This window comes from Culicoides brevitarsis, chromosome 2, assembly GCF_036172545.1.
Source record: "Culicoides brevitarsis isolate CSIRO-B50_1 chromosome 2, AGI_CSIRO_Cbre_v1, whole genome shotgun sequence".
Lineage (NCBI taxonomy): Eukaryota > Metazoa > Arthropoda > Insecta > Diptera > Ceratopogonidae > Culicoides > Culicoides brevitarsis.
Window position 1 is genome coordinate 27,445,718 of NC_087086.1, and position 18,000 is coordinate 27,463,717.

General features: G+C 28.0%; 1 protein-coding gene and 1 long non-coding RNA gene across 5 annotated transcripts; one reads left to right on the top strand and one right to left on the bottom strand.

The window, feature by feature from the left end:
- Nucleotides 1-2,387: 2,387 nt before the first annotated feature.
- Nucleotides 2,388-3,281, top strand: LOC134831837 (uncharacterized). Its single transcript, XR_010162024.1, has 3 exons — nt 2,388-2,508; nt 2,569-2,942; nt 3,004-3,281. It is a non-coding gene; the product is annotated as an uncharacterized LOC134831837 (long non-coding RNA).
- Nucleotides 3,282-8,627: 5,346 nt separating this feature from the next.
- LOC134828347 (glutaminase liver isoform, mitochondrial) lies at nt 8,628-17,555 on the bottom strand. 4 transcript variants are annotated; one of them, XM_063841287.1, is made up of 11 exons: nt 17,216-17,555; nt 16,772-16,903; nt 15,327-15,415; nt 11,426-11,482; nt 10,992-11,228; nt 10,565-10,938; nt 10,381-10,502; nt 10,165-10,323; nt 9,471-10,052; nt 9,253-9,411; nt 8,628-9,108 (listed from the first exon to the last, which is right to left on the bottom strand). In XM_063841287.1, the coding sequence occupies exons 1-11, from the start codon at nt 17,468-17,470 to the stop codon at nt 9,016-9,018; spliced, it is 2,259 nt and encodes a 752-aa protein (XP_063697357.1). In that variant the 5' UTR covers nt 17,471-17,555; the 3' UTR covers nt 8,628-9,015. The 4 variants fall into 4 exon arrangements, with proteins under 4 accessions (XP_063697357.1, XP_063697359.1, XP_063697358.1 ...); XM_063841289.1 differs by lacking the exon at nt 16,772-16,903; XM_063841288.1 differs by lacking the exon at nt 11,426-11,482.
- Nucleotides 17,556-18,000: the final 445 nt, after the last annotated feature.

Below are 18,000 nucleotides of genomic sequence, written 5' to 3' on the forward strand. Positions count from 1 at the left end.
TGATCGAGTTCTTGAGCTTTTACGCTTCAATATGTACGTTTTTTTAATAAAACCCCTAAGGTTTTCAAACGCTTTCGGATATTTTAATGGGTCAAAATGCATAATAATAATTGATTTTAAAATGTTGCTGATAAATTTTTTTTAAAAATGTAGAACATTGTTTGTAGATAAAAGTTTGAAAAATGGGAGATATAGTGAACTAAAGTGCGAGCTCAATAACTTAAAAAAAACCCCTTTGAAAAATATATATTTACTTATATTTATATTTTATACTAAAATTTTGTTAATAAAATTAGAAAACTTCTAACAGCAATTACTTTTATATTTTACTTTACTCATAAGTCCTACTTTTATAAAATCTTTTTCTATTTGTTGTGATATCCTTTATTGTTAAAATCTGTGACTTTGTAGAGTTCCTTTAGAGAAGGAATAAAACATTATTGTATTGTATTTTATAAAATCGATGATTTGTGGATTGAATATTGAAACGTGAAATATAATTTTCAAGCATTTTCGGGGTCATTTGATAAGATATGAACTTTTAATTGAGTACAGAAGGAAGTTCATATCTAAAACTCAACTATCTGTATCCTGCAAATGTTATTTAAATACAGTATTTTTTTCAACATTTACATATTTTTTCTTTGAAAGTTTAGTCATTACATTCAAAGATGCTTCCAAAGTTAGTTTTATTTCAATTTTTATTAAAAGTAGCTCTCGCAGCAGGAGAAGAATCTGATAGTGTATTTTGTATGAACTTTCAAGGATACGATTGTTTAATTAAAAACGTGAATGTACAATACTCGGTATCGATATATTTTAAGATTAAAAGTGTACTAAAAAATGATGAAGTGAAAACCGTAAAGTTTGGGAACTCTTTTCTTCAAGTTTTGACAAACAATGTTTGTAACACTTTTCCAAACTTATTAAGTCTGGAGGCTTCGTACAGTGCCGTTAATTTTATCGAGGAAAATGCCTTTGAAAAGTGTCTTTTACTTGAAATACTCGATTTAGGCCAGAATAATTTAAAAAATCTTCCCGCAAAAGTTTTTGCGTCAAACACCAATTTGGAATACATTAGGTTGGTCGAGAATTTGTTCACATCTATCGATGAAAATCAATTCGTTTACAATGATAAAATAGAAACATTATTATTGTACAAAAATTTTCTAACTGATTTGGATTTCTTGAAAGAGATGAAAAATTTAAAGTGGGTTGAAGTCCAAAACAATATTTTGTTTGACGTAAATGTAACAGAATTAGTGGCAAAATCTCCCAAGTTGGAACATATTTATATAGATGATAATGTATTATGGTGCGGACGTATCAATACCATTAAAAAATATTTAGATTCATCTTCTATCGGACATGATCTGGAGAAACCAAGCTATTGCATTGAAAATGTAAATGTTTGGCAAGAATTGAAAACTTCAATGTTCAAAACCGTCACTAAAGAAAACTTGAAAAGGAAATATCATCTCTATGTTTGCTATTCCGTCATTGCTGTACTGTCGACTTGTGCTTTGGTAATTTTGGGAACGATGATCAAGAACAGGTTCAAGAAGATGAGGAAAGCCAAGGATTTCGACGAAAAGCCAGATTATTATTATGGATATAATGATTTAGATCAATAGTAGTAATCAAATTTCACTTATTAAATATGTATACTTTCCCAGTGGGACAAAATTACCTTCTTTAAGGCCCTGGGGTCTTCAAAATAATGCCCTAAAACTTTTTCATGGAGAAATTCCGAAATTTTATTTTTTTGAAAAATTAAAAAAAAAATGAAAAAAGATTTTTTTCCAAAGATTATTTCGTCCCACTGGGTTTTAATAAAAAATTTCAATAAACAAATTAAAATTTAACCCGTTAAAAAAAATTTATTAACCCCCTACGAGGTAAAATTGGCCCCTTTATGAATTATTTTAATCCCTTTAAAAAGAAACAACCTTCCAAGGGATCACATTAACCACTCAAGGAGTCAACTAATCCCTTAAAAGAGGTTAAAAATTCATTTAAAGGGTTAACTAATAGAAAATTAACTCCCATAAAAATTATTATAACGCTTAAGTGATTAATTTTAACCATTTCGCCCATAAAATCAAAACCAAAACGAATCCCGTTACTGCTTTGGAACAATCTACAAGTCGCTTCCTCGTGTTTATCAATGTCATTCGTCTCACTCCGTCACGATGGATTTCGTGCGCAATTTAGTCACGAGCCTCCCGTCTTCGTGTCGCAGATGGCGCTGAAATCGTTAAATTCCTGAAATGCAGGGTTGCCACTTCCTGAAAATAGGGTTGCCATTTTCTATCACAGTGTTGCCAATATTCCTTTTTGTTTTGAATTAGCGTGTTGTAATTTTTCTTATCATTTTCTATCGTCTCAAATTCCTTTAAAGTCAAATAAAAAATAGTAAACAAACCATTCTCTAAAAAAAACCTTTGAGGCTTTCAGCCTTTAGCAACAGAATCTCATCATGAGTAGAATAAAAGATGAAATTACAGAGTAAGTAAAAACATTTTCCAGCAAATAATTCTTAATGCTACAACCTCCATAAATTTCCAGAAGAGCTATTGCTGAAATTAATCGAGATTCCAAAATAGCAAGCATTAGAGGATCCACTTCGGGAACTTGGCATTGCTCCCTGCAAAAAACAAACAAAACCTTCTTAAGAAGTGCAATCGTACAGACGCTCAGCCACAATAAAAGAGAACAAGAACGTCACCAACGGAGATCACAAAGCAAATTGGACCAACTAGAACGAAACGAGACTTTTAGCAGACGAAGACGAAGAAGTCCTCCAAGAAGAGACCTTGACAGAATCAGAAATCAAAGACTGAAAGAAAAACACTTTAAACCGCGCCAACCTCAAGTCATAAAGTTCGTCAAACCGCAAGACTTGGATGAACGAGTCTTAATTCCAGGTCATCCGAAAGAAGGTAAACAAAAAATTCACAAAAAAAAATTAAAAATTATTGAAAAAAATTTTTTTTATTGCAGCAAAGGTGAAAAAGATAAATTTTGTGACACCTTACGATCCAAACGACAAATATCTTGGTCATGATGGAAAAGATCTTTTTATGGAGAGGATTCGACAGAAAATTGGAATAGAAAATATACCAAAAAAATCTTTCGTACCACCTGAAAATGAGGAAGACAAAATTTTTCTACTGTCACAAAATAAAGTGGCTGGAGTGATACGTTCTATTGATTAAAGTTATCGACTAATTTTCATACAATCTAAATAAATAATTTATATTTTGAATAATAAAAAAAACTGATGGATTAAAAATTAATATTTAGATATGTTTTTTATTAGTAAGTTAAAGGGTTTAACATATAAAAATCATTTGAATTTCATTTATTATAAATTTACTTTTTTATTTTTATTTTAAGAATTTATTTTGGCAAAAAATTACTAATTGAGATTTTTTTAAATTTTATTAAAATTTTTAATTTTTTAATTATTTTTGAATTAATTTTTAATTGAAATTAATGTTAAAACTCTTATTTTTTCCAATTAATTTTTTTTAATCCAATTTTTAATGAATTTTTTTTTATTTTATTTTTAATTTTTTTATTTGAAAGATTTTATACGAAAAACAAAAATTTTTTTCAAGCATTTTTACCTTTAAAATTTCCTCAAAAAGAAAAAATCGAGTATTTCAAAAATCGGGTTACCAAAAATGATTTTGGTTAAACAAAAAACAGCTTTTTTTTACCTATTTTTAACCAAATTTTCAGGCTTAAAATTAATAAAAAAAAAAAAATTAAAAAAATTAAAAATTTCAGAAAAAAAATTTTAAAAGTTGATTCCGTAGAATTTTGAGTAAAAATTTCTTTTTTTAATGTTACTCTTTGAATCATCTTTAACTATGAATAATTGCAGTAAAAAATCTCCGGATGTCAATGCCTTATCAAAAAATTATTGCACTTATAAATAAACGATCAATTTTTATTGCATTTAGTCATTAATTAGCAAAGATGGAAAACATTTCATATATTCTTAAACTTCTTACTTTTATATTCCTAGTCACCAGATCAAGTGCAATTAAAAGCTACGAATGCTCAGAACCAAAATCAGCCACTTCATGCGTCTTAACTGACGTTGAAACAACAGCTGCTGACAAAGACTTTGAAATTATAACAACTGATATTGAACCAAAATTAGTCAAGAACTTCCAGTTTTATCTCTCAGTAGTAAAAGTGCTCACAAGCAAAGTCTGCGAAACATTTTTAAATATCAAATCTTACAACGCAGAAACGAGCAAAATCTCAATTATCGAGGAAAATGCCTTTGAAGAGTGCACTTTGATGATTTCACTCCAATTATCTCAAAACAACATAAAATCTCTTCCCTTGAAAGTTTTTTACGGAAATAAAAACTTAATCGCACTTTACCTCAGTTTCAACGAGCTCACAGAACTTGACAAATCTCAATTTGAAAACAATGACAAAATCGAGTTCATTTCGCTAATATACAATTATTTGACAAACGTTGATTTTTTGAACTTTACAAGGAATTCGGTAACGATTTTATTGAGATCCAACATTTTATTTGACGTTGATGTGGAAGAAATTGCTCAAAATTTTCCATATTTGAAGACCATCAGTATTTCTGGCAACCTTTTTCTCTGTGAACGTCAATTCACAATGATAAACTATTTAACAGCGGAAAATATTTCTTACGATTTGACACGATCGGAGGGATGTATTGGAGATACTCACGTTTGGCAAAAACTGAAAGACACCTTTTTAGCTGAGAAACCAAGTTGTACAAAAGACTCAATTTATTATTATGCGATTTCTTGCATCGTCATTGTGAGTATATCCTTGTTGTTAGTTGGATTCATGTTTATTAGAAACAAGCAGAAAAAGTCAATGAGTCATGAAATACGAAATGAGGTCCAGACAAATGATGTTGACAACAATGAAGAGGAAAGTGAACATGAATATGAAACGTTAAACTTTGAGTATTAGGATTTCGGATTTTTTGTACTAAAATTTAAATAAAGATTTTTTTAATATTTGTACAAAAAATACTTTAGGCCGCTCCAAATAAAAAAATCAAAAAATATAGTCCAATGTCCCATTTTCAAAAATTGAAATTCCAATGGGACAAAAAAAAAGTTAAAATTTTTATCAAAAATGAATTTTTTGGTCTATGTATTTTCATAATTATTTAAGAAATTAAAAAAAAAAAACAAAATTATATTTTTCTATCTTTGACAGTTGTTTTTTATGTTTTTTTTTTTAATTTTTAATTTGAACATTCTGAAATCAATTTTAAATTACCACATCTAATAATGAATACCTAATATTTATTTTTTGAATAATAAAAAAAAACTGATGGAATAAAAATAAATATTTGTGTTTCATTTTAGTGAATTTAAGGGTTTAAGTAACATATAAAAATCATTTTAATTTCATTTATTTTAAATTTAATTTTTTATTTTTATTTTAAGAATTTATTTTATTTATTTTGGAAAAAAATTACTAAAATTGAGATTTTTTAATTTTATTAAAATATTTAATATTTTAATGATTTTTGAATTAAAAAGAGTGTCTAAAAACTCTTAATTTTTCCAATTAATTTTTTTTAATCCAATTCTATTAGTATTTTTTTTATTTTTTAATGAATTTTTTTATTTTAAACAATTTCTTGAAGATTTTATACGAAAAACGAAAGTTTTTTTTCAAGAATTTTTACCTTTAAAATCTCCTTAAAATTGCTAAAAGAAAAAATCTAGTATTTCAGAAATATTAATTATTTGGTAAAATAAAAAAACAGCAATTTTTTTTATCTATTTTTAACCATAATAATAAAATAAAATAAAAATTTGAAAAATTTCAGAAAAAAAAATTCTAAAAGTTGATTTCGTTGAACATCAAATAAAAATTTCTGGAAAATTTCTTTTTTTAATGTAACTCTTTGAATCATCTTTAACTATGAATAATTGTAGGAAAAAATCTCCGGATGTCAATGTCTTATCAGAAAATTATTGCACTTATAAATAAACGATCAATTTTCATTGCATCAGTCATTAAAGTCAAGTCAGCAAAGATGGAAATAATTTCATTTACTCTAAAATTAATCATTTTTTTATTCTTAGTCACCAAATCAAGTGCAATTAAAAGCTACGAATGCTCAGAACCAAAATCAGCCACTTCATGCGTCTTAACTGGCATTGAAACAACAGCCGATGACAAAAACTTTGAAATTATAACAACCGGTACCGAACCGAAATTAGTCGAAAATTTCCAGTTTTATCTCTCAGTAGTAAAAGTGCTCACAAGCAAAATCTGCGAAACATTTTCAAATATCAAATATTACAAAGCAGAAACGAGCAAAATCTCAATTATCGAAGAAAATGCCTTTGAAGAGTGCACTTTGATGACTTCACTTCAATTATCTCAAAACAACATAAAATCGCTTCCTTTGAAAGTTTTCCACGGAAATAAAAACTTAGTAGCAATTGCCATCAGTTTTAACGATCTCACCGAACTTGACAAATCTCAATTTGAAAACAATGAAAAAATTGAGTTCATATCGTTAGACCACAATTATTTAACCAACGTTGATTTTTTGAATTTTACAAGGAATTCGGTAACCATTGACGTGAAATCAAACATTTTATTTGACATCGATGTAGAAGAAATTGTTCAAAATTTTCAGTATTTAAGGATTTTGGGTGTTTCTGGCAACATTTTTCTGTGTGAGCGTCAAACGACAATAATTCACCATTTGAAAGCGGAAAATATTTCTTACGATTTGACACAATCGGAGGGATGTCTTCTTGAAAATCACGTTTGGCAAAAATTAAGAGAGACCTACTTGGCTGAGAAACCGAATTGTACAAGCTTAATAGTTTTATATGCGGTTCCAGGCATCGTAATTGCAATTGTGACCGTTTCCTTGTTATTATTTGGATTTTTATATATTAGAAACAAGCAGAAAAAGTCAATCAGTCATGAAACACAAAATGAGGTCCAGACAAATGGTGTTGACAACAATGAAGAGGAAAGTGAACATCAATATGAAAAGTTGAACTTTCAGGGCTAGGATTTCTGATTTTTGACTTAAGCTTCGACAATTTAATTCGACAAATTTTCATTTTTTTTTTAAATTAATTTTTTTTTCTCAAATTAGGTCAAAAATCTTCAAAAACTCAAATAAATATTTTTTGACTTATTCTTGAACTTGAGCTTAAGTCAAAACCAGGGTCGAAAAAACTTTCGACTTTTACTTTTGACTTTATAAGGCTTAATCTTTGACTTGAAAAGAAAAAAAAAATATTTTGACTTAATAGACTTTACGTGACAGAGGAGGACATTTCAAAATTTGTAAAAACTGAAGAATAAGTAAAAAGCTTTTCAACAAAAAAATATTTTTGAATTTTGGTCTTTGAAATTTAAGAGAAACTCCAAAACGCGCAAAAAATCGTAAAAAATTTGGCCACGTTAAGGGATAGACTTTTTACTAAAGCTTAAGCTGAAGAATAAGTAAAAAGTCAATAACCTTTTGACTTTTTGAGAATTTTTGATCAAATTTTTGAAAAAAAATCATTTTTTTGAAAAAATATATTGAAAAATTTTCTGAATAAGTCAACTGAATAGACTTAAGCCAAATTGAAATGACTTTTACTTAAGCTTAAGTCAAAAGTAGAACTGTTTCGACCTTTGACTTAAAAGTTTTTTCGACTTTTTTGAAATTTAAAAATTTTTTGTCCTGGTCAAAACATTTTTTAAGGGCTGCTGACTTAAAAAAAAATTAAAAATTTAACCAAATTTATATAAAACCTTTAACTTAAGCCTTAGTCAAATAAATATTTTGACTTTTGACTTAGTCAATTTGAGTTAAAGTAAAATTTGAATTAAGTCAAAAGTCAAATGTTTTTGATTTTGACAAATTTTTGAAAAAAATTCAGCCCTTTTTTTAACATTTTTTGAAAAATTTGCCTTTTACCTAAAAGTTTAAGTCAAAAAAATTTTTTTAAAAAAACTTAAGTCAAACTTTTGTGACTTAAGTTTGAGTAAAAATCACTAAATTAACTAAAATTAATTTATCACTTTTTTGACTTAATAAGTTTTTCAGCCCTGCATTTTTTAAATTTTACTTAAGACACAGATTAAGCCTTTTAAGTCTTTTATGTTTTCTAAGTTTAAGTCAAAAGTTTTTTCGACCCTGGATTCTAACAATTTTATTCTAAAAATTGGAGAAAAGTCAAAACTATTGGACTTAAGACTTAAGTTTGAGTAAAAATCACTAAATTTTAACTAAATTTAAATAATTTATCAATTTTTTTACGTTAAAAAATAATAATACCTATTTAAAAAAAATAAAAAAAAAACAAATGTCTTTACCTATTTTAAGTTTTTTCAACTTAAGCTTAAGTCAAAATATTCTTTTGACTAAAAGTTTAAGTCTCATTAGTTTTTCAAGTTCTGAAGAATTGTTCCATTATGTAAAAAAAAAATTTGAACTTTGCAATAAATTTTTATTTTTCTTGATATAGTTTTCATTTTTTATAACACATTTTTTATTTTTCATCATTAATTATATTTATATTTATTATTTGATATATTTAACTTATGAATAAAATTTTTAAATAGAATATCTGGCAACAATGTTTATATTTGTGCTTTTTCAAAGCGTAGATTTGATAATTTATTTATTTTATAAAAATAAAATATTTTTAAACTACGAAACTAAAAGCTACCAACTAAACTTATCAATTAAAATATTACTAAAAGCTCATAAAAAGCACAGCTTTCCACAATAAAGAGTTATTAAGTTCTCATTCACTTTTAAATTATTATTATTGTCATAAGTTACTGAGAGTCATCAAACCGTTATTTGTTCAATTTATTTTAGGAATACACACTTAAAAGTTAATTATTATCATCATTTTATGATTTTTAGGCTAAACTTAATTTTTTTTTAGTAAGGAATTTGTCTCTAATTCAGAAGCTTTCACACACTAACACACTTTTTTTTTTACAGGAAGTGACTTAGTTCATATAATCATCACTTCCTGTCAACGGTGGACTTGACTTGACACTCCGATCATAGCCGGCAGCTTCTTTCTTATCACCTATAAAGTCCTGTTAAGATTAATTTTTTTTTTATTTTAGATCAGCCGTTCATGAAAGCATGAAACGAGAGAAAATACAAAAAAAAAAGAAAATTTTTCAGTCCAGAAATTTGTTTGTTTGAGCGACGAAAGATTAAATATTTTCAATCATTACGTCAGCTTTTTCGGTGTTTTCTTTGTTTTCAGCTTCCGCTTTCCGTTCGGCGTCTTTTTTGATCCATTCGTTGAGATATTCGATGACTTCGGTGTGTCCGAAGGTTTCGGCTTCATCCAAGGGGGTGTTACCCCAACGATCACGAGGTGAATGGGGGACCTAAAATGCAAGAAATTTAAAGTCTTGTTGAATTTTGATGAAAAAAAATCGAAACTTACGCCACATTGCTCCAATAGGAATTGCGCGCAATCTTTGTTGCCTTCCGCACATGCCAAATGCAACGCAGTTCTTCCATCATAATCGGCCATTGTGACATCCATGCCGCTTAATTTGTGTCTTCGTAATGCCGTGACATCGCCACTTGCAGCGGAGAAGAGTAAATTAACGATCGACAAGCCTTTTGTTTCGTATCTGTGACGACGTGGATCCTTTTTGTTCGTTGCGTGTTTCAAGTTGTCGTAACGATGGAAGTTGAAGACCTTTACAAGTTCCTCGCAAAGTTGCACACCACGAACGGTATTTCCGATCGGGTCTAATGGCGGCGACCAACAAAACATTCCCATGACATTCGGAATCACGAGAATTATTCCGCCACAAACGCCAGATTTCGCTGGCAATCCAACTTTGAAGGCAAACTGCCCGGAATAGTCGTACATGCCGCACGAATGCATCAAGGAAAGGACATCGCGAACGACTTCGGGACGCAAAACTTTCTCCTCGGTGATGGGACAGACGCCTCCGTTGGCGAGAGTAGCGGCAATGACACTCATGCTTTCGCAAGTGGCTTCCATGGAGCAAACCTGAAGGATTTTTCGGAAGGAAACGATAGTTGGTAAGTTTTAAATCTGATTTAACGATGATTTTGGTAACGCGAATGAAGGCTTCTTATAAAAATAAATCAAACGGACTCACCTGGAAGTAGAAATCCATACATTCACGCAAGTTTGCCTTTTCGGGGAAGCATTTATGTTCACGCATGTAGAAGCCAAGAGCATAATTTCGATCTGCAGCTTCACGTTCGGACAAGAAAACGGCATTATTGAAGCCGAGAGGAGCTCCGCCAGCCATGCGCTGTTGAAAAAATGTTATTTTATTACAAGAAAAGTGTGAAAACTCGTAAAAACTTACTCTAAAGTAGTTTTGAGTGTAATCAAACTTCTCAGCGAGACCCATTTCCGGATGAACCAACGTCTTTAAAAGAGAACATGTCAAAATCGATCCCGCATTGATCATGGGATTATGTGGTTTCTCTAAAAAATTCAAAAGAAAACTTTAAAAATTGATCTTCAAACAAATATTTGAGCTTTTTTACTGTTATAATCCAACACAAGTTCATTAAAGTTCCTGCCACTGGGTTCCTGTCCAATATATTGATGCACCAAATCCGCTCCCAATTGCTCCAATGCAATCGCATACGTTAAAGGCTTACTGCAGCTCTGAAGTGTGAACGGAATATTCGAGTCGCCAATCGAAAATCGTTGACCATCGACCGTACAAAGCGACAAACCCCAATAATCGGGATTGACGCGCGCTAATTGCGGAATATAACTGGCTACCTTTCCGTCTGTGTTACTCTTGCACTTCCAGAAGAGCTCTTCAATGTCCTTTGTGAACCCGAGGAAATCGGGAATGACCAATTGATGTCGGAACGCACGAGCAACCAAGACAATGTTCGGTTGAATGACCCTGAAAACTCAAAAATTTTGAATTTCTTGAAAAGAAAAAAATTTCAAACTTACGATTTAAAAGTTTCTCGATTCAAGTTCTGGGTTTCTGGTGAACCGCCTTCATATCCAGCAGTTTTGTGAACTTTTTTCAAGTTTTCGATGAGCTCATTGATACGCGGGTCATTTCTTCGGATACCGCAAGTACGTAAGGCAGCGAGGAATTTTCCTACTGCCACCAAGTCGGTCTTTTCATCTTTGAACATGTCGAAGAGGAGATCTTCTGCACTGCGTTGCTCACCATCACGTTGACTGTTTAAGAAAAAATAATTTTAAAAGAATTTTTGGGAAGATCGAAGACTTTAAAAAAAAATGGTGAAAAATGAAACAAAACGAAAAATTGGAGAAAATCGTGCCAATTTCTACTACTCAAGAAAAAAAATCAAACAAAAGCTCAACTAACTCCAAAAAAAAAAAATCAGGGAAAATTTTCGGTTAAAATTACTCACGGTGGCAAAATATAATCTGTGGTATATGTCCGATAATTTATTGATGATGGTGATTGGCTACGATGATTTTTTTTTTTGAACGAACGAAATGAAAGAAGAATAGAAGAAACAGAGAGAAATATTTGCGTTTTTCACACTTCACACATTTTTTTTTTCGTCAAGTTTCAAAAAATTGACAATGACCGTTAAAGTCACGAAAAAAAACTCTTTTGTTCAGCAGTACCTGAGGAATCTCGTTAACAATTGCACAAACACGTGTTTCTGTCCATCATTTAATCGCATATCGATGGCATCTTTTGCTGCCTTTTCAATGCTGCTCTCACGTCTGAAGGGCTTTTCGCCTTCCTTTTCCTCTTTCTCATGTTTTTCGGGCACATTTTTCTCACTTTCTTCCTCAAGTTGATTGTTTTCCATCATTTTTTCGATTATCTCAACGCCCATTTCTTGATTTATTTTATTTTTTTCTTCAAATTTTTGACACAAAATTAATTTTTTAATGGCTTTAAATCTTTTTTTTATGACAAAAAATGTCTTTTAATGGCAAGTTTTATGTTTTTTCTCTTTTCTTTTAAACTCTGAAGACACCAATTTGAGTGATCACTAGTTTAGAAGTGAGCTGGTTCACGTTAAAGCTCAGCCTTTTATATGTTTGCGGGTTCGCACCTGCCAAAAAATCGCCTGTGAATTAATGCGAAACGCGACGTCACACGTACACATCGTTAGGTGTGCGACTGATAATAAAGTTGATCGGTCTCAAATATTTGGATAAAAAGTTAGCGTTATTAAGATCGCGATGATGATGAATTTTTGGAGCTATATATAGCTTGTGTGAGGGAAAATAAATTGATGACGACGCGTGTTTGTGATAAAAGTTGTTTATCAAAATTTTTGAGAAAAAAAATTTTAAATTTCTTCTAAAAAAAAATTAGTTGAAATTCTGTCATTTAAAAAAATATATTTTTTTTTTAATATTTTTTTAATTAAAAATTATTTTTTTTTAATTTTTCTTAACTTTTTTTATTAATTAAATTTAGAATTTTATATTTTTCTATAAAATTTCAAAAATAAATAATTTTTTATTTCGTTATTTAATTTTCAAAAAAATGTCAAAAAATCAAAACAAAAAAAAATTGTTTACCCGCAAAAATTTAATGATCACCAAGATCTGTGATAACCAAATCTGTCAATATTTTTCACAATTTCTTTTATTTACCGCAAAAAAAATCTATAAAAAAAGATTCTTCGTCCTAAAAAAATAACTTTGTGGGTGTGTCTAATCACTGCCTCCAAATCTATTTTTTAATAAAAATATTTTGATGAAAAAAATAAAAAGTTGCTAATATTTTTTTTACAAAATAATAAAAAAAGATCACGCCACTCGTTACACTTTTCTAGACATTTTTAGATAACGTTAATTGATTTTTTAAACGATTACGCAAAAAAACATGAAGGAAATCAAGTAAAAATGACGCTGATGACGAAAATGATGGTCAACACAAGTTCAATAACATCAAAATAGGGGGAAAATATTGTTTATGTGAGTTTGTGCAAATATTTTGTCCAATGAGCCCAAATAAAAAATAACAGAAACGTCATAAATTTACAAATTCAGCGATGTAAATACAACGTTGCCAAGTTTATTTAATTAATTATGAGTGCAGTTTTGTCGTAATTTGATTAGAATCTGGTCTAAAATTATCTCATAAGAGATTTTGCATGTAAATATTTGAGAAAAATTGGTGACAATTCGTTACAAAAAGATGACGATTTTGATGACGTTGCATGTTGTTGTTATTATTTTGACGGATTTTTTGCGTATTTTTTGTAAAAAAAAAGTGTAAATTGAGTTTCACTGTTTTAAGTTTATTAATTTTTAGTCGTAATTACATGAACATTTTTTTTAAATTACAAAAAGCGTAAATTAATTAATTAATTAATGAAAAAGTTTCAGTAATGGACAAAAAGTAAATTAATTTTTTAAATTTTTATTAATTTTTTTTTTATTTATTTTATTTAAAAAATTTAAGAAAATTTAAAAAAATATTTTTAAAAAATAAATACCTATATTTAGAAAAACATTAGAAAATTATCAATTTTTAAGCATTTAATGAAAAATATTCATTTAATTTTTCAATAAAAAAAATTACCAAATTTCTCTTTGTTGAAAAATTTGCCCATGAAGAATTAAATTTTATGTATTCAAATTCTCCGAATGAAATAAATAATGAAAGCGAAAAATTTTAAATTTAAATTTTTGACCTTTAAAATATTTTAAATTTTTTTCAAATAATTTGTTAGGTATTTAAATATTTTTAATTTTTTTTTTAATATTTTATTATTTAAATATTTTAATTTTTTTTTTTTTTTTTGATTAAAAAAAATGCTAATTAATTGAAAATAAAAGATAAAGCCTTTGAGAGTAAATTTAAATCAAATATTTTTTACTTTTGAATGGCGAAAATTTTAAAAATTCTGAAAAAATTTTAAATTAACTGAAATTTAACAAAAAATATTAATAATGGAGACGCCTGGTACTTCAAAAAAATCTGATAATAAAATGCCACACCTCCTTATTTCCTTTGAGATTAATCACAATTCCCCAGAAAAAAAGTCATCTTGTTGTTATGCGAGCCTTTAACACGAGAACACACACGAAAAACATTAAAAAGTCTATAAATAGCAAAAAAAAAAGCGTCCATCCATTAAATTTTTTGGAAGTTATTTGTTCATTTTATTATCAACATTATCATTGCTGACATAAATTCTGAGATGAAGTGATCGCACAATAAAAATTAATTATTTTTATTGAAATCTAATCTAACGGGGAATATTCTCGATCCGCTGTTCTGTGGGTGTTTTTATTAGAAAATTTATTTTCCGTTAAAATTTCAAATTCAATTCCCACGTAAAACGTATTCGAAACAATAAAAATCCCTTTTGGGTGCAAAAACGAGTTTTTTTTTCGTGGCCTTATCTTTTAATTTTACATTCAAAAAGCAGAAAAAAAGTAATTAAAAAATTATTAATATTAAAATAACATTAAAATTTGGCAATAAAATTGTTTACACGAAAAATTTACACTAAAAAAATAAACTTTTTTTTTGTCTTGATTGTAGACACAAAGTTGATGTTGATCAACAAGATCTTAGAAAAGGCACGAGTTTGCTTAGCGAGTCACTAATAAAGATTACTCGTGCCCACAAAACGTCATCAAATCGGGTTTTTTTATGTAATTGTTGACTCATTAACCATAACTTCGCAGAAAAATTAATTAATTAACGGAAAAAAATTTATGGAAATTTTTCAAACGTATTTTGGCAAAAAAATGATATTTTTAATGAATTTATTGAATTAAATTATTTTAAATTTCATTTTATTTGAAAAAAAAAATTGACAAAAAATTTTAATTATTTTAAAATAATTTTAATGAATGGAAATTTATTTTTATAAATTTAATTAATTTATTATAGTATTTTAAAAATAATTTATTTAATTAATTAATAATAATTTTTTTTATTTAAAAAAAATATTTTTAATAATTTATTTAATTTTTAATTAATTTAATTTTTTTTTTAATTAATTAATTAATTAATTAAATAAATTAATTAAACTGAATTTTAAAAAATTATCAAAGATTCTTTAAAAAATCAAAAAAAAAATAAAAATTTTCTAAAAATATTCCAAAATTTAAGTTCCCATTATCAAATCTCATCTTAACTAGATTTTTTCATTCTTCGCATTTTTATTGCCATCAACACCCGAATCACATGTCATCAATAACTTTAACTGTCATTGTCATGGTCATTCATCACTCGAAATCATTATCAACTTTCAAAAATTCTTGCATCATTTTTACTCACAAATTTTCATCAAAAATCTCTTTTAAAAAAATAAAACTCACCTTTCTAGCTCGATGGTGTCGACATCAAAGAAAACCTTTTGAATACTCCTCGAATAATTGGGTCCAAGACTCGGTAACGCAGGAAATGGCTGAAAAACAAAAAAAAGCAAGAAAAATTATTCGGGGCCGTAAAAAAATCAACCGATAATCAACCGGTGTTAGCAACTTATTAGAAGATCTGGCGTTACGTAATTAATTGTTCAAGCAGCAAAAAATAGCAGCAATAAAAAACGCATGTTAAGTGGATGATAATCAATTTATAATAATTTAATTAATTTTCACCTTCGTTTTTCATTGTAGGAGAATCTTTATCGCAATTTAAATAAATAAAAATACGTGACGGGCGACGTATGCAGGGAGAGAGTGGGTACTTGCATGGTTACTTGTTGTTAGTGGATGCATTGATTAGTCATTGATGACGAGGAGTTTAATGCAAAAATTTCAATTAATTTATTAAAACTTTCTTTTTTTTCATTTAAAATTATTTTTTATTATTATTTAAAAAAAATTAAAGTTTTAAAGAATTTTTTGCCTTATTAAAATTCCAAAAGCTAGTAAAAAAATTTTGAATTTCATTAAAAATCATGAAAATTTTTAAAAATATCTAAATTATAAATTCTTTTAAAAATATATTTACTAAAAAAATACTGAAAAAATAAATTATAAAATAAATAAATATTTTTTTTAAATAAATAAAAAAATAAATAAATTTAATAAAAAATTAAATTAAAAATTCAATTAATTAAATTTATTTTTTCAATAAATTCAAAAAAATAATTCAAAATTTTAAAAAATGTAAGTAATTTTTAAATTAAAATTATAAAATTAGGTAAAATCGAATGAAAATTCAAAATTATTTTAAAATAAATTAAATTAAAAATTAAATTAAATTTAAATGGATTAATTTTTTAAACGAATAAAAAAAAATAAAATTCCAAAAATAGTTAAAAAAATCAGCTAAATTTCTTAAATTAAAATTAAATTATTTTTACATTTTTTTTTTTCGTTATCCGCATCAAAATTATTTTGCATTTAAAATTTTTTTCTCTCAAAAATTTTTATCAATATAAAAATTTATACAAAAAATAATTTTATCTGATCAAAAAAAAGGCATCAAAAATACGATTCAGCAAAATTTTTGGTTAAATGACTCAACGGAAGTCTAGACGCCTGTCATCAGATCCAGACAACACGCGATGTTTTATTCTTCAAACAAAATTCTTGCCAAAAAGTGCATAAAATGCACTAATTATCACAACAAATCTCATAAATTCCTCAAATTTTATTTTTAGTCTTGCTGTTTACCGCTGGCAACAACATAAAAACAAGATAAATGTCCATCCTTCACGGTTGCATTAACTTCATTGCAATTTTTCTTAATATTTTAGTATTCTACATTTTGTTAATAAAAATCACACAAAAATAGCACTCTTCAAAAAAATTACCGGTAATGAACTTGTCAAAACAACGGGACTGTTGATCATATTAACGGAAATTATGCTGCGCGACCGTTTAATTGTCACTCTGCCACCTTTTTTGTGTCGCTTGATGGCAATTTTGGACTTTTTCTGCTCTTCCTACGGGATAACAGACACTTTTTTAGCGGGAAAATTGAAAATCATCTGATTGTACGACGACACATCATTTCAATTCGAGAGATTTTCTCTCATTTTCTCGTACGAAATTTTACTACAGGATATTTGTACTGGAGAAAAGGATAACGAACAGACAATTGGGAGACACCAAATCGACCTTGATTCATTGATGGAAATATTTCACAATTTTTTTAAAAATATTTTCCTTTCACTTTTTCACGAAATGCATTTTTTATCGATTTTCAGTAAAAAAAAAGTTCCTTGACCCCTTTTTACTACGAGGAAATTTCTTACCTGGAAATTCGTTTCGTGAAACTGTCTTTTGACAATTGCTGACTTGAATGGCGTTGTTGGAGCACTGGCACTTCGGGTCGATACCCCGCGATTACTGCCCGTGGATGTCGATGGAGTTGCCAGGTCCAAAGCACTATTTGTCGTATTTTCATTTGTCATCAAAAGTGAGGAGAAATTTTTCACTGACGACAATTTTTTGCTGGATTTTTTATTTCCTGTCGCCAGCAAATAACGGAGTGATGATTTATTTAACATTTTTTTTTAACAAATTGACAGTTCCTTAAATTTTACTTGAAATTGCTTTTCTTAAATTAATTGACAATTTTTTTTATTTATTTATTTTTTTGTTCTGTGCGAGTGGAATCAAGGATAGACACTAACTAAAATTTCGGTCTCAGTCAACTTTTTATATATTATTTTTGGCAAACTGTTGGAATAGGTGCGCGCGCCTCTCTCTCGAGATAAGAGAAGAAAAAGAGAATTTTTAATTCATCCTTTCATGTTGGCGTGATTTTGTTTACAATTTTCTGTGTGTTACTGTGTCATTCGTACGAAAAAAGAGAGGATTCTCGTTTCCTTATCAAAAATTAAACATTCAAATTCTGGCAGACTTGCTTGTAAAACTTGTACAAGAACGAATTTTGTAAAGAAAAGTTGAATAAAATATCGGTTTTGGTAGTTTTAACTAGATTTCTAATCAAAAAATGATAAAAATTTATTAGAAATTTCATTTTTGATGCAAAATTCATTTTAAAAACAGTTTTGCAATTAAAGATGAATCACTT